Here is a 21833-nt window from a genome sequence, read left to right as displayed (position 1 = left end):
TTCCAATATAGGCAAGGTAATGGTGAAATCAGGAAAACGAGAAACATCCCTTACAGCATCTTGCTGCGTGATAAAACCATTATGGTTTACTTTCTCATTCTCCAGGCAATCAGCCTCTCATTCTGATGAACAGGATAGACCTGTTCTCCTCTGCCAATGAAAATCTAAATTTAATGAAGATGCATTTATACATGCATTGTGCCTCAGCTTTTTAATCTCAGGTCAGTAGAATGAAGCTTGTGCTTATTATAGAATCGTAACATTTTATAGCACAAAGAGACCATTTGGCCTTTCACACCTGAGTCAGCTCTTTGAAAGATTTAGTTCCAGTCTCCTACCCATTCTGCGTACCATTTTAAATCTTTTAAAATATTTATTTAGTTCTCTTTAAAAATATATATTATGGATTCTGTTTCCACCCACTGTTTCTGGTAGGGAATTCCAAGTCCTAACAACACTTTGCATAACACATTCTCTTCATCTCTCCCTTCATTCTTTTGGTGCTGAACTTAAATTGGATGTCCTTTAATTACTGATTTACCAACCAGTGAAAATAGTGTTATTTATCAAAGCCCTTTATAATTTTGAACAGCTTTCAGAATTCCTCCATCTTCCCTGTTATAATAAAATGATAACATTTCTCTCATATCTAAATCCTCTCTTCCAAGCGATTATCGTAATCAATCACTTCTGTACCCTCTGCATGGCCATCCAAAACTGGACACAGTATTCCATCTGTAGCTTAACCAATTCTTTGTATAGGTTTAGCATTGCTTCTTTCTTTTCTACTCAATGCTCCTATTTTTAAAACCTAAACACATATGCTTTATTTCAACAGTGTTATCAACATACACCTCCCGCTTTAAACTGTGTTTAGTGAAATATAAGTATTCAGAAATGGTGAAATATGAAATAGTACTTTCGCACCATATACATGTCCCTGCCTTAAAGGATGGGCACACATCACACTCCAGATATTGAATAACAAAACAAATTTTTAAATTTACAATAAATACCATAAATAAATCTCTTTAATTCACTGTTTTATTCGGAACAGTTTGAACTCCATGGTAAACCTCTGATCTAACCTATGCGATTTGTCCTGGATGTTTAATGCTGGTGGTAGGCACTTTAAAAGGGGAAGTGTCCCATTTTCCAGCAATAACTTCCCTTGATGCGAGCAAAAATCCGCTAAAAATAACAGGCCTAGAATTCTGTAGACCATTTGAGGGGATGGAATGGTGGTGGGGTGCAGCAGGGGAGGGTGAAGTTTCCTCCACGTTTACACTCGGGTATACACATAATCTGGGCGCAAATTAATTCCGTGGCTTAAAAGATTGCAGAATTTTGGGCGTAAGTTACGCGCATAACTTCTAAATGCTCAATGTCTCCTCGATCTTTTACGTCCATCAAACCTTCTGTGCAAACGAAGCTCCACCCACTGGCCATGCCCCCGCCCTCTCTGCGAGTATCCTCCAATTGCGCTTGTGGTGGGGGTCTCCCAACGTTGCAACCAGATTTTAAGGCGCAGTGGGAGAGTCATTTTTTGGTCTTTTAATTTCAATTCTTAGTGTTTTAAAAACCATTATCCTCACAGAATTGTCGGTTTCTTTTAATGCATTTTAGTGGCAAAGTAGAAGTCACATTAAAAATTGAAAAGCTTCTCCAATTGCAGGATCTTAAAAATGCTTTACTTGAATGACGGAGAACTTTCTTGAAACTTTCAATTGTAAGTTCGGGTGTATTTGATTGAGATTGGGCGGATGTTTGGCCGTAACTTGACATCAGCAAAATGGGCAGAGCTTCTGGGCTGCACCCAAGGAGGAAACTCCAGGCCAGCATGTTTCAAGTCCTGGAGGTGATGCTGAGCCAAAGGAATGATTGCCAAGTTTCAGAAGACAGAGCTATGATAGGAAACACTTCGGCTTTTCAACTTCAAAAGAGGGTTCTAGGAGATATTACAGAGGTGACTAACGAGTAAATGGTGTAGAAAAGGTAAGTCTAGGCAATACAAGATAAATTATGACAAGGGGCATAGGATCAAAGTAACAAAAAAAGCAAATGTAGGACTTTTAGCGAAGTTCCCAACATAAGGGCTTTACAGAATTTACCTTTTAACTGCTGGTGGGATCTCGCACACAGTTGGTGCATATCGGAAAATCCCAGGTATGATACCCATGGTTTTCCAAACAATGGATGGAAAATCAGTTTTCCAGTAAGCGGAGGCCTGGTCAATCTTGTAGAACCTTGAAATAGTCACCCGGAAGAGTGATCATCATAGGCATGGACTTCCAGTAGGCTAAAACCCTGTGCTACTTCAATCTTTCTGAATTGATGGATTTAGATGGACTTCATGTCCCAGCTCATCCATATTTATTGTGTGATTAAATGCAAGCTACATCTATAGTCAAGATCAGTACTATTACTGTACTTGCACTGCATTACTAGAATCTCATTCCAGAAGACTAATTCTAGTTTCCTTGTTTTACATTATATCTGATACTCATTGTTGAACCACAACAATGCAGTGTGGAGGACAATGAGCAGTAGAAGAGAGAAATCTGGGAGAAGGGTTGGAGTTAGAATGAAGACAGTCAAAGGTGGGTTTTCACAACACTGTTAAAGACAAGGAGGGTCATAACAAGGCCTATTGAACTAGAGAAAGATTTCCAGAGAAGGGATATGGCAACTGAATGATTAGTCTCCAATGAAAATGAAGGGAGGGGGAAGAAGTCGTAATCCAGAATAAGGAGCCGAACTGCTCTAGAAATGGAGACTGGCTTTGATGAAAGTAAGACTTGCATTTATATAGCATCTTTCACAACCACCGGACATCCCAAAGCGTTTTACAGACAATTGAGTACTTTTTGAAGTGTAGTAATTGTTGTAATGTAGAAATCACAGCAGCTAATTTGTGCACAGCAAGCTTCCACAAACAGCAATGTGATCATGACCAGATAATCTGTTTTAGTGATGTTGATTGAGGGATAAATATTGGCCAGGACACTGGGGGGTAACTCCCCTGCTCTTCTTTGAAATAGGGCCATGGGATCTTTTACGTCCACCTGAGAGTAGATGGGGTCTCGGTTTAACGCCTCATCTGAAATATGGCACCTCTATTGGTGCAGCACTCCCTCAGTACTGGGGTACTCAGCTCCTAACCTTCTGGCACTGAGTGTCAGCCTAAATTTATGTGCTCAAGTCTCTGGAGTGGGACTTGAACGCACTTCTGACTCAGAGATGAGGGTGCTACCAACTGAGCCACCGGCTGACGCAGGAAGATTTAGACATCAATGTAAACATTAGTTGGAATATGTAATTCTGCAACAATATTACACAGTTCCGGTTGTGTTGCCACTCAACTGTTTTTTTGATCAGACAGTCCACTAAGTAGATTGTCCAAAAATGTTAAAAATATATAAACCAGATATAGTTTATTTTTCTTAAAATAAAAGCCCATTTTCCCCACATACTTCTATGCCGTTTAATGCAGAGGCATTAATTATTAAAGCTTTTTAAAATTTCCATCAGCTGCAAAATAAATTTCAGAATCGAAGCCATGATGTCACCCCACCCTGCCCCTATCCAATGGCAAATAGTGGTAATTGTGGTGATCCCAGATTCCACAATTGGCACTCCGAACGTGTCACAAAGTGAATCCAAAAAGAAAATAGTCAGCCATTCACAGAGATAAAAGCAGGATTTATTTTTATTCTCTTACTAAGCATGCTATAACACCTAGCGTATAAATCCTGAAAAGTTACTGATTAAGGAATTGCAAAGGTGATATTCCAAGAACCCGCTAGTAAGGCAAGTTAAAAAAGTTTATCATATTTAGTGTAAATTAAAGTCAGACAGCTCAATCCATCTTCAAGAATCTAACATATGATTGTTGTACTCATTCAATGCAGATATATGGCTAGTAATAAAGCATTTTACAAAATATTCAAAGTTACATTTACATCATTTTCAGAAATGTACTGAATCAGTTAAAATATAATGAATTGCATTTTGTTGAAAGTCAAATCTGTTCAGCAAGATACCAGTGTTACAAACTTCAAGTGGAATTAGAAAGTATTGAACATTATTCCAGATTGTTTCAGACATGAAGATAGCAGCTCCTAACCTTCTCTCTGGCAACCTGCCACTCAATGTCATGTGACCAGAGGCCGGCGCTCCATCTAGATAATTGTGGAAGTCACTTGAGATAAATCTTCACAGTTTGGCTTTGCCAGGCTGAAGTTGTAGATTCTGAAGTTTCATGGCCATGCCCATATTACCAGCAATTTTCAGTTTTCCCTGAAAGAAGGCCTAGACAAAAAAATAATTAAAAAAAGTTTCTCCACTGTTAGGATGAGTCAGTGCATTGCAATGAAACACTTTTCCCTTTTTCACACTGAGTGCATCTAATTTAGGGAGAGAATAGATTAGATACAATGTAATGCTCAGTAATTGCCTTAAGCCCAACCTTATAGCCCCAGAGCATCAGATCCTAATGCACCAGTGTTATTTCCATTACTCACCCCAACCGCCCTCATAGTCTCACTGAATGAGATAAAGTTAGTGTGTCTTCTTTTTAAATTTATATTTAACACACAATTGTGGAAATATATAACTCAGTTTTCAAATATCACCAGGAACAATCTATTCATTGTAACTTTGTATTGTATGGTTAAGAATAGAGTCATTCAAAACTGATGAAATGGAGACAGGGTGACACACTGCTGACAGTAAATGTAGGTTCTGTAGGAATTAAGTTTGTTTAGTTTCAACTGAATTCTGAGTGGGTGCAGCACAAAACTGTCCACCATTAAAGGAAAAGGAAAAAGAGCAGAGAAATGCAATCAACAGCTTCAATGTGGTACTTGCACAATGGGGCAAATGGCTTCCTTTGTGCGGAGCTTCATATGATTTCCAAAGTCTCACACATAGGTGACAACAATGGCTGGTATGAGCATCAATGTATCACACAGGTGCAGCATAGAGCAGTAGGGATTATCCATGGCCATTCTCTGCACTGCTTCTTGGGCCTGGATGCTTCTCTTGGGCCTTGGTGACCACTGCTGAATGCTGGGCCTTGGTGACCACTGCTGAGTACAGTACTCAGCTGGTGTCTGAGCAGAGAACTACACAGCATGTCACAACCTCAGGGAGTCGAGGTGGTGGAGCGGCAGCGTCAGAGAGGAGAGGCCTACAAGAGGCCAGCGTGGTGAGTCAGAGAGGCCCAGCAGGGAATCGAGGCGGCGGAGCGGCAGCGCCGGAGAGGAGAGGCTTACAAGAGGCCAGCATGGTGAGTTGGAGAGGCCCAGCAGGGAGTCGAGGAGGCCAGCTGGTGCAGCTGCAGCAGGGAGAAGGCAAAAAAGTAGAAAGAAATCGAAAGGTGACGTCACAGCCAAGGGGGTAAGTGATTGGTGAGTAGTTTTTCTTTTTGTTTTTCTTTATCAGTAAGTAACCTTTAGCATTGTTGTTGCCAAATTAAGTTTATCTCGGGGTTTAAGTCATGGCAGGAGAGCTCGGACACGTGTTATGCTCCTCCTGTACTATGTGGGAAGTCAGGGACGCTTCCAGTGTCCCTGACGACTATGTGTGCGGGAAGTGTATCCGGCTGCAGCTCCTGATGGACCGCATTGCGGCACTGGAGCTGTGGGTGGATTCACTCTGGAGCATACACGATGCCGAGAATGACGTGAATAGCACGTTTAGCGAGTTGGTCTTACCGCAGGTAAAGAGTACACAGCCAGATAAGGAATGGGTGACCAACAGGAAGAGCAGTGCAAGGTAGTGCAGGGGTCCCCTGCGGTCATCCCCCTGCAAAACAGATACACCGCTTTGGGTACTGTTGTGGGGGGGATGACTCATCAGGGGAGGGCAGCAGCAGCCAAGTTCATGGCACCGTGGGTGGCTCTGCTGCACAAGAGGGCAGGAAAAAGAGTGGGACAGCTATAGTGATAGAGGATTCAATTGTAAGGGGAATAGATAGACGTTTCTGCGGCCGCAACCGAGACTCCAGGATGGTATGTTACCTCCCTGGTGCAAGGGTCGAGGATATCTCGGAGCGGGTGCAGGGCATTCTGAAAAGGGAGGGTGAACAGCCAGTTGTCGTGGTGCATATAGGTATCAACGATATAGGTAATAAAACGGGATGATGTCCTACAAAGTGAATTTAGGGAGCTAGGAGCTAGATTAAAAAGTAGGACCTCAAAAGTAGCAATCTCAGGATTGCTACCAGTGCCACGTACTAGTCAGAGTAGGAATCGCAGGATAGCTCAGATGAATACGTGGCTTGAGGAGTGGTGCAGAAGGGAGGGATTCAAATTCCTGGGACATTGGAACCGGTTCTGGGGGAGGTGGGACCAATATAAACCGGACGGTCTGCACCTGGGCAGGACTGGAACCAATGTCCTAGAGGGAGTGTTTGCTGGTGCTGTTTGGGAGGAGCTAAACTAATATGGCAGGGGGATGGGAACTTATGCAGGGAGACAGAGGGAAGTAGAATGGGGACAGAAGCAAAAGATAGAAAGAAGAAAAGTAAAAGTGGAGGGCAGAGAAACCCAAGGCAAAAAGCAAAAAGGGCCACATTACAGCAAAATTTTAAAAGGGCAAAGTGTGTTCGAAAGACAAGCCTGTAGGCGCTGTGCCTCAATGCGAGGAGTATTCGGAATAAGGTGGACGAATTAACTGTGCAGATAGCGGTTAACAGGTATGATATAATTGGCATCATGGAGACATGGCTCCAGGGTGACCAAGGCTGGGAACTCAACATCCAGGGGTATTCAACATTTAGGAAGGATAGACAGAAAGGAAAAGGAGGCGGGGTGGCATTCTATGTTTCTGACATGCACTCTCAACATCTGGCAGTGACTTAGCCATGGTAAACATCAAGACAATGAATACCCCAGATCTCAGTTTATCCACTAGCTAGTTCAATGTCACTTACAAGTGTACCTCTTAGCTTTTCCACTCAATTCTTACCTGTATTGGGAGACCTTGCTGTATGCAAAGTGGCTGCTATATTAGCCTACTTGACAAGTGACTACATTTCAAAGGTAATTTATTGGCTGTGAAACATTTTGGGATGCCCCAAGGACATGCAAGTTACTATATAAATGCAAATTGTTTCTTTTACCTATCTCCTGCCCAACTCTTTCTGGTAGTTCCTCAGCTAATACATCAGTGCAACAAACACAACTGCTCTCCCTCCTCTCTCACCCACTCCCAGTTTAACATTATCTGCAACTTGACTAACTTGCATTGTCCAATCCAAGTCATTCATGTAAATTTTAAAAACAGTAGACATTCTAGTATGAATCCCTCAGGCATGTCACTCAGACCGACATCACTCCCTTCGCTTGTACCTGCCGCTTCCTCTCGTTCAGCTAAATCTTTCAGTTTCCAAGTTTTAACTAGAATGACCACACTTTTCAATTTGTGTAGGAGCCTTTTATACAAAACTTTTATCAAAGGCCTTCTGAAAGTCTACATCACAGGGTTATCAACATCCAATTGGGTGTAACTTCTTTAAAGAAATCAAGGTAGTTAGTCAAATCACATGCTTCTGGTGCCTTATCTTGCAATGACCCAATACTAGTGTCTCTAGTGCCGGCATGCTACCAGCTTCTTGTCTAATGAATATTTCTAGAAAATAATTTAGTATGTTAATTATTTTTTGGTTCATTATCAGTTTCAACTCCGTTTGCATCAATTTGCTAATCCTCTTGACAGAATACTGGAAGAATTTCTCACTTTGATTTGGCTGCAACAGCCATCATCATTCTAAAGAAAGACTTGCATTTATATATTGCTCATCATGACCTCAAAACATCCTAAAGAGCTTTACTACACTATTGTTATGTAGGCTAATATAATAGCCAATTAGCATAGTCCCTCAAAAAACAAATTAGGTTAGTGGCTAGTTAATTTGCTGTAGTGATATTGGTGGAGGAAAGAACATTGACTATGAAACTGGAAAAACTCCCTGCTTTTCTCCAATAGTGCCCTGGAATATGTTACATCCACTATAACAGACAAAGCCTAGCTTTACTGTCTCATCCAAAACACATCACTCACTTCTAAGAGTGCAGCTCTCTCTAAATACTGAAGTGTCAACCTAGATTATATGCTCAAATTCTGGAGTGGGGCTTGAACCCACAATCACTTGACTCAAAAGGTGAGAGTTCTATCATTCTAGTTCCCATGCCTCTTGAATTGCTTATTTTATGTTATTTGTTGGTTCCTGTTGCATCCCCAGTGGTGTGTCTCATTTTCCTCTCAAAGAGTTTGATTTCTTACTTATTTTATCTCATACTGTTAAGTGAGATCTAGCACATCAGCTAGATGAGCAAAATCGGACCTGGTGAGTACCCGACACCGACAGAGTGACCACAGGTATGGTAGCCTAGCGATTATGGTACTGGACAACTAGAGATCATTAATTCAAATCCCATCTTGCCAAATTGAGAAACTGAATTCAAAGAATTTGGTCATTTGTGGGCTGGCAGAAAAAAGTAATGAAATTCCCACAATACATGATTGATTCTAATGCCCTCTGGAATGGGCAATAAATACAAGTCATAAAGATGCTAATGGCATCTTATGTTAATTGATGATTACTCATTTAAATGTAGACAATGGAAAAAAAAAAGTGATAACATTGGATACATGCACACATACACATTTTATCAAAAGGTCCAAACTTTCTCTTTCAAACTTTTATTGATATTGTTATATACTTCCTTAAGTCGTGGTACATTTCAGTTGACACGTAAATACATCAAAGATGTTTCAGTATGCTGCAACGGGCACTTACAGAGCTGAAGTCATTCCTTGACCAGGAGCTCAAGGGAGCGGATGGGGACTGCATTTAGATGAGGTTTGGGCAGCAAGGGTCCTTTTTGGGGGGGGTGGTGGGGGAAGAGAAAGAGAATACGATAATTATCCCTGTTTTTCTACAGTTGGGAGGAGAGGCTCTTTAAGGTTTATCAATAAAAGTAAAACATTCGAATGTGTTTCTAGTCCCTTTAAGTGAGCTTGCAAGTGAACTACAGCAATAAAAAGTAAACTTAATGGAATGTATTTTTCCAGCACAGTGTATCATCATGTATGTTTAGGGAGTTTGATGCCATGTCTGCAATTGGTTTCCATTATTCATTTTGCTACAACAGGTGTTAAAAGCAACATTCTGGAATGTAGGAAAAAGGCATTTAGCCAAACAGTCTGCAATTTGAAAAGTAGGCAGTCGATTTAATAAATTCAGCCTTCTGTTCAACATTATATTTTTTATATAGGAATTACTCACAGTCTGGGGATTCATCTTGCCAGTCATCAAAGCTAACAAATCATCATCAGACATGGTTATGGTGCAGTCAGCTTTCTTCTCTGAATGTAGACACAAAAAAAGTTGAGCTTCTTTAAAAGGAAATTTATTTACAACACTAAGCAAAATAAAACAAGCTTTGAACTCATTCACTATACATTAAGGGGAAACACTTCCCCTGAATTGTCATAAATATCTATACATGAACACCCAGTGTCTGCAGCCCCACAATAAAATTCCATCTACTGTACTCCAACTCGAGATTTAAAAAATGTTTTTTTAATAAGAGCAACTCTAAAACAGTATAATAGTTTTTCCAATTCTCACACGAACTACTCTGTGACCTGCCTTGAGTGAGTCTGCCAATTACTGCCAGATTTAGGGGACAGTTTTCTACTGTGGGCACACTAGTGACTGAATTATGACTACTCAAACTCATGGGACCCTTGCAGTCAACAAAGACTTCATCTCATCAGTCTGGGCAAGATTTGAATCCAGTTCTAGAATTGATAGGCCAGTGTCTAACCCATTCACCGGCCTGAATTTTAATACTTTGGTGGGTTGGGAGCGGGGGGTCGGAAGCGGGTTTCCTGCAGGCCCTGCCGTTATTGGAAACCTCTGTTTCCCACCCGCAGCCAGCCAGGTTAAGATGTGGGAGCTGGCTGGCTGAGGGTGGGTAGGCCTGTGGCACTAGGCCACAGAGAGAAGGGAGGAAGGAAATCAGGTGGGAGCTGATCAGAGGAGCAAAGGGGCGGCGGGGTCCGGAGAATGATCGGAGACCTCGTGGGAAGGTCTCTGATTGCGGGGCGTGGGGTAGGCAAGGATGCTGATTCCATGAGATAAGTATGAAGGGCCTTAACTCCTGGATCCATTAGTCCTTGCCTTCCATTAGCTGGCAGGTTTCACAAGGCCTACAAAACCTGATCAGCCACTATTAAATTTAAAATGGTGGTTAAATTTGCGGCCTGATTGAATGATATTTATTAATATAAATTATAATATTTAAAAGAGCAACCTGCCTCCTGGGAGTGCGTTGACTGCCTGACACTCCTGTCCTGCCTCCGTTAAAATTGGAATGGGTGGGTTCTGGTCGAGATTCTAATTTAACACCAACTTCCCACACAACCCCAACACAGCAGTTTTTTGGGTTAAAATTCCCCCCCACCAACTCAGTCCTCCTAGCAGGCATTTTTTGTCTCCAGTGAAGTAATTCAGAGAGATTGAGACAGAGGTATATGTGCCCTTTTTATGGATAAATTTTTGTTTTTGTAAAATGCTTTCTACCATAATTCTCTTTTGTCTTCCTTCTATCCTATTTATGATCTCTCTCTCTCTCTCTCTCTCTCTCTCTCTCTGGTTACCAGACTCATAACAGCAGAATTTTAGGCACTCAGCCACAGACCCTGTATCTGGGAATGAGATGTCAGTATATATTTGAGTGTTGAACAGTGGCTTTTAATGTCAGACTAAACCTTCTGCTTATGGTTACCTTGGGAGCTGTACAAAACGCACATTATAGTGAAGGCACTTTAAAATGTATGGGGTAACCTTTTTCCAGCATTTTAACATCTGTTAATAGGCTATTAAACTCATTAGCTGCCTTTTTTGTAAAATATTGTGAATTTGAACTCTCCAACTCAATTGAAGAGTTTAAATCCAAGGCTTAGTGTCAGCCTTGGCTCAGTCGGTAGCACTCTTCCCTCTGAATAAAAATGTCACGAGTTCAAGTCCCACTCCAGGACTTGAGCACATAATCTAGGCTGACACTTCAGTAGAGTACTGAGAGAGTACCGTACTGTTGGAAGTCCCAACTTTTGGATGAGACTTTAAGCTGAGGTCCCGTCTGCCATCTAAGGTCACATAAAAGATACCCGGTACTTTTTGAAGAAGAGCAGAAGAGTTCTTTTGGAATCCTGGCCAAAATTTATCCCTCTAAACTGTATTGGTACTGTTGGTTATCAGCTTTTATCTCATTACCGTTTCTGAGACCTTGCTGTATGCAAACTGCCTGCTGCATTTCCCGACATTACAACAGTGGCTACACTACAAAAGTAAATTCATTGGCCGTGAAGTGCTTTGACGCCATGAAAGGCACCATGTAAATGCAAGTTATTTTCTATTCTCATATCTTCTTTCCTCCTGAGCATTTCCTAATTAGTCCTCCAAAAGGGACTTCTCTATTGTTATCATGCCTATTATGATAAAGTGTAGTGCGTCTACCCATTCAATCTTGAACCAAACCATAGAACTACAGCACATAAGTCACTTGGCCAATCGTGTCTATGTTGGCTCTTTTGCTAGAGCAATCCAAAACGAATCCCACTGCCCTGCTCTCTCCCCAAGTCTTCAATAGCTTATCTACTCTTCCCTTAAAAGAAGCAATGATCTCTGCCTCAATTACTCAATGCCGCAAAACTTTTACTTCTGCAGAATGTGTGTGAAGAGATTTCTTCCAACTTCTCTCCTCACTGTCTTTGTGACAAGTGAAAATTGATGCTTCTTGACAATGACTCCCCAACTCAAGTCGATAGTCTTTCCCTATTCATCCTATCAAAACCCTTCATAAATGTAGAAATCTTTATTAAATACCCTTTTAGCCAGCTTTGCTCCACAGAAATAGTCCTAGTACCTCATAACTATAGTTTCTCATACCTGGCATCATCCTGGCGAATTTTGATAACCAAATCTCTACTTTTTGACTGCTGCCTTCAAAATAAAATGCTGTATGTGTACACAGGTTGAACCTCCCTTTTCCAGAACTTCCTTATCCGGAACCACCCCTCGTCCAGAACCATTCCTGGCCACCGGGTGGCGCCTGTGCAGAACTCCGACATGAACAAATTGAAGTCCTTCTACCGACTCCCGCAAATCGCTGGCCGGATCTGCGATCCAACGCCACCCCACCATCCCATGATTTCTCTGCCGCACTCCCAGCCTCAAGCCAGCCAGCCCTGATATCCCCTTGCTCAGTACCTGTACCATCCAACTTAATGTGACCACCCCTCGTCTGGAAAAATCTCTTATCAAGAACAGGCCAGGTCCCGAGGATTCCGGATAAGGGAGGTGCAACCTGTACAAGCAAACCCATTTTGTATGTCATTTTGCAAACTTAAGAGGAGTCACATTTCACATAAGCACAGCAGAGTTTTTAATGCCCCATCTCCAGTTTAATGCCTCACTTTGGTTTTGGATTTGGATTGAGCAAAGGATGGCAACTCTAATGAAGTCTAATATCTGAAATGTTCACCTATTTACCCCTTTCAGATCCTGACCAATGCATTTCCAGCATGCTCGGGTTTTGTTTTCTATAAAGCATCAGTTAATAAAAGAGCCATTAACAAAGTAGATTATATTATAATACAAGAGGCTAATGTATCACGCTGTCATAACAGTGAATTTGTTTGGTGGAGTGTGTGTGTTAAAAATTACGGTTGATGGTAACGAGAACACTGGCACCAAACATTGATATCTCATCAGTCTGGGTTGGATTTAAACCCAGAAAGAAAGGACAGTGTGCTAGCCCACTAAGCCACTCAGTCCCACTATTTAACATTTTTAACATTTCTTAGGTTCTCACAAGATTAAAGGGATTGGTGTGCAGCCAGCTTTGTTTAAAAACACACAGCATTCCCAGCAAATAACACAATTAAAACTTGTGAGATTCAGCATTGTAACTTTAGGTTTTAAAAGGTATATGGCCCTGTTCCAGCAGTATCTGTGTGATAGTTGCCAGTAAGTAGCTTGTGGAAATCTCCCATCCCTTGTTCTTCAATAAAAGCACAGCTTGCACAAAGCACAGCAGCAGTTTCCGGTAGTCCCAATTCCCACAGACAGATTAGCTTTATGGTAAAGGCCTGAGGTTCTGTATCATGTTCTAATCACTGCAGGCAGATTTAAGCTTCTGCCAGAATGAGGACCTCTAAACACAAGCTCTCTAATTTATTTTTTTCTAACCTCTTCATTTATCTATGCCATTCTGAATTTTGTAGTCTCCTTTTTTTAAAAAACAGCATACATTTATTCTGCAACTCTGTAATCGTTAAAAAAAAATATCCACAGGATAGTCACGGTCACAAATTTGGGTCTCCCTCCAATACTTGTTCTGTTTCAATGATGCAAGTCGATGCCCCAGCAGATCTCATGTCCCGCGCATTTCTGTAGTTGATGACAATGCCCAATATCTATGCAAATAATAGCGTAACTCGGGTGTAACTATATGACCCCCCTTACACACATGATCTGGAAACCATGTTTTTAGCAAATGCGCGCAAGTGTGCAACTTCAATCTTTCTGAAGGAGGACCGAGAAAACACAGAAAAAAACACGGAAAAAAACACGGAGTGAAATAAGACCAGATACGAGTCGCTTTACTTCACAGGAAGAGAACACAGAACAAATTATAAAAAATAAAGAACACAGTCCTAATGGCCCTCCCGCATGTCTAACTTTTTGAGCTTGGCAAAAACTTTGTAGCTTTCAGTTTAAAAACACAAGAACCAAAATGTGGGTCTTTACTTTCTTGTCTCCACAGCTTGGGGCTTGGACCACATTACAGTCTTGGTCCAAACATGGACACGAGCCGAATTTCAGAAGTGAGGTGAGAGTGACAGCCCTTGACATTAAGGCAGTATTAGACAGAGTGTGACACCAAGGAACCCTAGTAAAACTGAAGTCAATGGTGATCAGGGGTGGCTGGAGTCAGATCTGGTACGAAAGAAGATAGTTGTGGTTGTTGGATGCCACTCATCTCAGCCCCAGGATATTGGTGCAGGGCAGCGTCCTAGGCCAAACTATCTTCAGCTGCTTTAGGAATGACTTTCCCTCCATCACAAGATGCGAATTGCTGCTATTTGCTGAAGATTGCAGTGTTCAGTTCCATTCTCAATTCTTCAGATAGACAGTGAAGCAGTCCATGTCCGCATGCAACAAGCCATCGACAACGTCCAGGTTCAGGCTGATTAATGCCACACAATGACCATCTTCAACGAGAGAGCCTACCCTCTCTTTGACATTCAATGGGATTACCATCACCAGGTCCCCCACCATCAACATCCTAATGAGCACCATTTACCAGAAACTCAACCGGGCCAGTCACATAAATGCCATGGCTACGAGAGCAGATCAGAGGCTGGGTATTCTGCGGCAAGTGGCCTAAAACTGCCAATTAAATTCGCTATTGTGCCAATCGCTTTGAAACTAGCTTCATTCAAAGTTCATCAGAAAAAGTTATTTCTACCTCATTGGTTACTAAGGAAATCTGCCGTCCTTACCTAGTCTGGCCTCTGACGCCAGACCCACAGCAATGTGGTTGACTCTTAACTGCCCTCTGAAATGGCTCAGCAAATCACTCAGTTGTAACAAACCACTATAAAAAATAATACGAATAAAACCGGACAGACCATCCGGCATCGACCTCAGCAGTGGCTACAAATGCGACAAAGGCACACCCAGCCCAATAGACCCTGCAAAGTCCTCCTCACTATCAAGGGACTTATGCCAAAATTGGGAGTGCTGTCCCACAGACTAGTCAAGCAACAGCCTGACATAGTCATACTCACAGAATCATACCTTTCAACCAACATCCCAGATTCCTTCATCACCATCCCTGGGTATGTCCTGTCCCACCGGCAGGACAGACCGACCAGAGGTAACAGCACCGTGTTATAAAGTCAGGAAGGGGTGGCCCTGGGAGTCCTCAATATTGACTCCAGATACCATGAAGTCTCATGGCTTCAGGTCAAGCATGGGCAAGGAAACCTCTTGCTAATTACCACCTACTGCCCTCTCTCAGCTGATGAATCAGTACTCCTCCATGTTGAACACTACTGGGAAGAAGCACTGAGAATAGCAAAGGCACAGAATGTACTCTGGGGACTTCAATGTCTATCACCAAGAGTGGTTCGGTAGTACCATTACTGACCGAGTCCTGAAGGACATAGCTGCCAGACTGGACCTGCAGCAGTTGGTGAGAGAAACAATGAGGGAAAAACCTACTTGACCTCGTCCTCACCAATCTACCTGTCACAGATGCATCTGTCCACGACAGCATTGGTATCAGTGACCACTGCACAGTGCCAGGCAATGACTATCTCCAACAAGAGATTGTATATTCACTGCCCCTTGACATTCAATGGCATTCCCATCGCCGAATCCCCCACCATCAACATCCTGAGGGTCACTAGTGACCAGTAACGTAACTGGACCAGCCACATAAATACTGTGGCTACAAGAGGTCAGAGGCTGGGTATTCTGCAGCAAATGTCTCATTTCCTGACTCCCCGAAGCCTTTCCGCCATTTACAAGATGCAAGTCAGGAGTGTGATGGATTACTCTCTACTTGCCTAGATGAGTGCAGCTCTAACAACACTCAAGAAGCTCGACACCATCCAGGACAAAGCAGCCCGCTTGATTGGCACCCTATCTGCCACCTTAAACATTCACTCCCTCCACTACCGGCGCACTGTGGCGGCAGTGTGTACCATCTACAAGATGCACTGCAGCAACTTGCCAAGGCTTCTTCGACAGCAGCTCCCAAACCCACAACCTCTACCACTTAAGACAGTCAAAGGCAGCAGGCGCATGGGAACATCATCATCTCCAGGTTCCCCTCCAAGTTACACACCATCCTGACTTGGAAATATAATCATCATTCCATTATTGTCGGTGGGTCAAAATCCTGGAACGCCCTTCTTAACAGCACAATGGGAGTAACTTCACCATACAAACTGTAGCAGTTCACGAAGGCAGCTCACCACCACCTTCTCAAGGACAATTAGGGATGGGCAATAAATGTTGGCCTTGCTGGACGTCCACATCCCATGAATGAATAATTTTTTTTCAAGTATGAATGTTTGCTGGAAGCTACTGAGATGGGACGATGGCTATCCTGTTGTTCCTGATCATTAAGGGCAACAGTATCAATGTCTGGCCTTAATACCCTTTCTCCAAATGTTTCCTTTATTGTTGTATCATAGAAACATAGAAATTAGGTGCAGGGGTAGGCCATTCGGCCCTTCAAGCCTGCACCACCATTCAATAAGATCATGGCTGATCATTCCCTCAGTACCCCTTTCCTGCTTTCTCTCCATACCCCTTGATCCCTTTAGCCGTAAGGGCCATATCTAACTCCCTCTCGAATATATCCAATGAACTGGCATCAACAACTCTCTGCGGCAGGGAATTCCACAGGTTAACAACTCTCTGAGCGAAGAATTTTCTCCTTATCTCAGTCCTAAATGGCCTACCACTTATCCTAAGACTGTGTCCCCTGGTTCTGAACTTCCCCAACATCGGGGACATTCTTCCCGCATCTAACCTGTCGAGTCCCGTCAGAATCTTATACGTTTCTATGAGATCCCCTCTCATCCTTCTAAACTGAATAAAGGCCCAGTTGATCCAGTATCTCCTCATATGTCAGTCCAGCCATTCCTGGAATCAGTCTGGTGAACCTTCGCTGCACTCCCTCAATAGCAAGAACGTCCTTCCTCAGATTAGGAGACCAAAACTGAACACAATATTCCAGGTGAGGCCTCACCAAGGCCCTGTACAACTGCAGTAAAACCTCCCTGCTCCTATACTCAAATCCCCTAGCTATGGAGGCCAACATGCCTTTTGCCTTCTTCACCGCCTGCTGTACCTGCATGCCAATTTTCAATGACTGATGAACCATGGCACCCAGGTCTCGCTGCACCTCCCCTTTTCCTAATCTGCCGCCATTCAGATAATATTCTGCCCTTGTGTTTTTGCTCCCAAAGTGGATAACCTTACATTTATCCACATTATAGTGCATCTGCCATGCATTTGCCCACACACCTAACCTGTCCAAATCACCCTGCAGCCTCTTAACGTCCTCCTCACAGCTCACACCGCCACCCAGTTTCGTGTCATCTGCAAACTTGGAGATATTACACTCAATTGCTTCATCCAAATCATTAATGTATATTGTAAAAAGCTGGGGTCCCAGCACTGAGCCCTGCGGCACTCCACTAGTCACTGCCTCCCATTCCGAAAAGGACCCGTTTATCCCGACTCCCTGCTTCCTGTCTGCCAACCAATTCTATATCCACGTCAGTTCATTACCCCCAATACCATGTGCTTTAATTTTGCACACCAATCTCTTATGTGGGACCTTGTCAAAGGCCTTTTGAAAGTCCAAATACATCCCATCCACTGGTTCTCCCTTGTCCACTCTGCTAGTTACATCCTCAAAAAATTCCAGAAGATTTGTCAAGCATGATTTCCCTTTCATAAATCCATGCCGACTTGGACCGATCCTGTCACTGCTTTCCAAATGCGCTGCTATTTCCTCCTTAATAATTGATTCCAACATTTTTCCCACTACTGATGTCAGGCTAACCGGTCTATAATTACCCATTTTCTCTCTCCCTCCTTTTCTAAAAAGTGATGTTACATTAGCTACCCTCCATTCCATAGGAACTGATCCAGAGTCGATAGACTGTTGGAAAATGATCACCAATGCATCCACTATTTCTAGGGCCACTTCCTTAAGTACTCTGGGATGCAGACAATCAGGCCCTGGGGATTTATCGGCCTTCAATCCCATCAATTTCCCTAACACAATTTCCTGCCTAATAAGGATATCCTTCAGTTCCTCCTTCTCACTCGACCCTCGGTGCTCTAGTACATCCGGAAGTTTATTTGTGTCTTCCTTCGTGAAGACAACCAAAGTATTTGTTCAATTAGTCTGCCATTTATTTGTTCCCCATTATAAATTCACCTGAGTCTGACTGCAAGGGACCTACATTTGTCTTCACTAATCTTTTTCTCTTCACATATCTATCGAAGCTTTTGCAGTCAGTTTTTGTGTTCCTGGCAAGCTTCCTCTCGTACTCTATTTTCCCTCTCCTAATTAAACCCTTTGTCCTCCTCTGCTGAATTTTAAATTTCTCCCAGTCCTCAGGTTTGCTGCTTTTTCTGGCCAATTTATATGCCTCTTCCTTGGACGCTATCCTTAATTTCCCTTGTTAGTCACTGTTGAGCCACCTTCCCTGTTTTATTTTTACTCCAGACAGGGATGTACATGTGTTGAAGTTCATCCATGTGATCTATAAATGTTTGCCATTGCCTATCCACCGTCAACCCTTTAAGTATCATTTGCCAGTCTATTCTAGGCAATTCACGCCTCATACCGTCGAAGTTAGCTTTCCTTAAGTTCAGCACCCTAGTTTCTGAATTAACTGTGTCACTCTCCATCTTAATAAAGAATCCTACCATATTATGGTCACTCTTCCCCAAGGGGCCTTGCACAACAAGATTGCTAATTAGTCCCTTCTCATTACACATCACCCAGTCTACCATGCAACCACCATGATGACAGAAGGCGAACAAGATGCACCTTAGATAAGAAACACAAGAAATAGGAACAGGAGTAGGCCTTATGTCCCCTCGAGCCTGCTCCGCTGTTCAATAAGATCATAGCTGATCTTCTACCTCGACTCCACTTTCCCTCCTTATCCTTTAGCATCCAAAAATGTTGTTTTATGTTCCTTTATTTCAAACCTGTTTTACAACCCAACAACTTGCCTTGCATTGATTGGTCTGTTAGCAAGTGATCTGCTGGAATCAGCTGCAACTCTCAAAACGTTATGCTACAAAAAAAACCTCAAAACATTAGTCACCAACAGGAGGAGGCACATCATAGTGCTAGTGAAAGAATGCAGCCTCTTGCATCGACTCAGCTGTCCTTCTAGTGGCTTAATAGGACCTATTTCTTCATAGTTCCCTCACGTGATTTAAAAAATCCATACAAACCCAGTGTATGCATTAGCTTGCAATGTGCATGCCTAAAATGATGGTTTTCTTACACAAAACAATTCCAAATGGCTTCAAATGCAACGTGGCAAATGGAAGCAGAATGCTGAAAGGATCACAGCAGTGTGAGCTAAGGTGACTGTATCTCTGAGGAGAGCTTGCATGCTACAACTGGGTAACAAATGCTATCACCGTGCTGAGGGAGGAGCTTCAAGTAAAAGAAACAATTTGAATTATACAAATAGTCAAACTTGAAGCTTATAATAGGCAATTTTACTTAAAAAAAAAATTCTACCTCAGCAAAATGACCTCCATATGCTGCAGTTACAGATGCAGGTCTCCATAGCCTGTTGGGCTCCAATGTGAAATATGGAGCCTTAATTGTGTTCGGAGTGACAACATATGGGACAAGCTCCCATGTGTTCAACTTGCTGCAATCGGAGGTCGCCAGATTTGTAGACCCACATTAATTGCATAAGTATTATGCTGCTGCACATTTTATATTTAATATGATGTCACTCAGTGTGTCCATGAAGGAAAATCAAAAGCACTGAAATGCCAGATTCAAACTCTCCCATGTCTATCCAGACTTTAAAAAAATAAAATGGAAAAACAAAGATTGGATTCATTTTAAGAACTTGTTTTCTGCTGAACTGCTCCATAATCCTAAATACTGGCCCAAAAATTGCTATCAAAATAATAGAGGCTAATAGCGCTCTCCATTATTTATGCGCAAATGCCACAGCTACTTCATGCAGACGCTCGATTAGCAGAGAAATCAAAAAGTTGCTGTTGGAGATGTCATTAGCTCTGCGAAAAAGGCATCTCACTGTCTGGATCTCCATTGTGCCACATGAAGTTCCTGTACTTGATCTGTAGATACGAAGTAAACTCACCACAGGAAGGCAAGTCAAGTCATTTCAAGTCGAAGTACCCTTTTAACAACATGACAAGTGTTAGTTACTGCCAGACAACCTCTCTGGCACTGAAAATTAATTACTGCAAGTAATTCTCATTCCTTTTTCTTTATATTTCTCTCTCTCTCAATCCATTTTTTCTTTCAGTTTCTTTGGGGTCAAGTTTCGGCCTGAGTTGCTCCTATTTTTTTGGAGCAACTAGTTTAGAATAGAGTATCTTAGAAATTGCAATTCTCGGCATTTAGTTTGCTCCAGTTCTAGTGAGTTAGAACAGTTTCATTTTAGAACAGAATTTTTTTTCCAAAAGCGGGCGTGTCCGGCCACTTACACCTGTTTTGCAAGTTTAGGCAGCGGAAACTTACTCCAAACTAACTTAGAATGAAGTGTAGATTTTTGTACGCTCAGAAAAACCTTGCCTACACTTAGAAAATCAGGCGTAAGGAAGAGAGAAGGGGGGGTAAGAAGGGAAGTTTACAAACATGAAACACATCACTTTTACAAATAAAGGGCCATCATCAACAATAAATAAATCAATCATAAAAAATAAAAAAAATAATTAAAAAATCAACAAATAAAAAATTAAGTTTCTACTCACCAACTGCTGCACCAGGAGCCCTCCAACAGCATGCTGGGACGGGACTCCCCAGTGTGTCTCTGTCTCAGTGTCTCTCAGAGAGAGTCTGTCTGTCAGTGTCTCTGTTTCTGACAGTGAGGGGTGTGGAGGGGGAGGGAGGGGGGGAGAAAAGGGAGGGGGGGGGGGGAGAAAGTGGGAGGGGGAGGAGAGAAGAAAGTGGGAGGGGAAGGAGAGAAGAAAGTGGGAGGGGGAGGAGAGAAGAAAGTGGGAGGGGGGGGAGAAAAGAAAGTGGGAGGGGGGGGAGAAAGTGGGAGGGGGGGAGAAAGTGGGAGGGTGGGAGGGGGGGGAGAAAGTGGGAGGGGGGGAGAAAGTGGGAGGGGGGGAGAAAGTGGGAGGGGGGGAGAAAGTGGGAGGGGGGAGAAAGTGGGAGGGGGGAGAAAGTGGGAGGGGGGAGAAAGTGGGAGGGGGGAAAAAGAGGGAGGGGGGAAAAAGAGGGAGGGGGAAAAAGAGGGAGGGGGGAAAAAGAGGGAGGGGGGAAAAAGAGGGAGGGGGGGAAAGAGGGAGGGGGGGAAAAGAGGGAGGGGGGGAAAAAGAGGGGGGGGAAAAAGAGGGAGGGGGGGAAAAAGAGGGAGGGGGGAAAAAAGAGGGAGGGGGGGAAAAAGAGGGAGGGGGGAGGAGAGGGAGGGAGGGAGGAGGAGAGGGAGGGAGGGAGGGGGGGAGAGGAGAGGGAGGGAGGGGGGGAGGAAGAGGGAGGGAGGGGGGGGAAGGAGAGGGAGGGGGGGGGGAGGAGAGGAGGGAGGGGGGGGAAGGAGAGGGGAGGGGGGGAGGAGAGGGATGGAGGGGGGGAGGAGAGGGAGGGGGGGGGAGGAGAGGAGGGAGGGGGGAGGAGAGGGAGGGAGGGGGGGAGGAGAGGGAGGGAGGGAAAGAGGGAGGGAGGGGGGAGGGAGAGGGAGGGAGGGGGGAGGAGAGGGAGGGAGGGGGGGGGAGGAGAGGAGGGAGGGGGGGAGGAGAGGGAGGGAGGGGGAAGGAGAGGAAGGAGGAGGGAGGGGGGGGGGGGGAAGGAGAGGGAGGGAGGGGGGGGAGGAGAGGGGAGGGAGGGGGGAGGAGAGGGAGGGAGGGGGGAGGAGAGGGAGGGAGGGGGGAGGAGAGGGAGGGAGGGGGGGGGGGAGAGGGAGGGGGGGGGGAGGGAGGGAGGGGAGGGGGGGGGGAGGGAGAGGTGGGAGGGTGGGGGGAGGGTGGGTGACGGGTGGAGGAAGAG

General features: G+C 43.7%; 1 protein-coding gene across 3 annotated transcripts in view; it reads right to left on the bottom strand.

Moving 5' to 3' along the window:
- Positions 1-3691: 3691 nt before the first annotated feature.
- scp2a (sterol carrier protein 2a) overlaps positions 3692-21833 on the bottom strand; it is a 165624-nt gene continuing 147482 nt past the window's right edge. For all 3 annotated transcript variants that reach the window (XM_070886951.1, XM_070886952.1, XM_070886954.1), the window contains 2 exons: positions 9296-9375; positions 3692-4311 (listed from right to left, as the gene is read on the bottom strand). In XM_070886951.1, the coding sequence (XP_070743052.1) occupies positions 4216-4311; positions 9296-9375 (176 nt within the window). In that variant the 3' untranslated portion in view covers positions 3692-4215. The remainder of the gene's footprint in view (positions 4312-9295; positions 9376-21833) is intronic.

Source organism: Pristiophorus japonicus, chromosome 8 (assembly GCF_044704955.1).
Source record: "Pristiophorus japonicus isolate sPriJap1 chromosome 8, sPriJap1.hap1, whole genome shotgun sequence".
NCBI lineage: Eukaryota > Metazoa > Chordata > Chondrichthyes > Pristiophoridae > Pristiophorus > Pristiophorus japonicus.
Note: the sequence above shows the minus strand (reverse complement) of the source record. Positions and strands in the feature narration are given on the sequence as shown.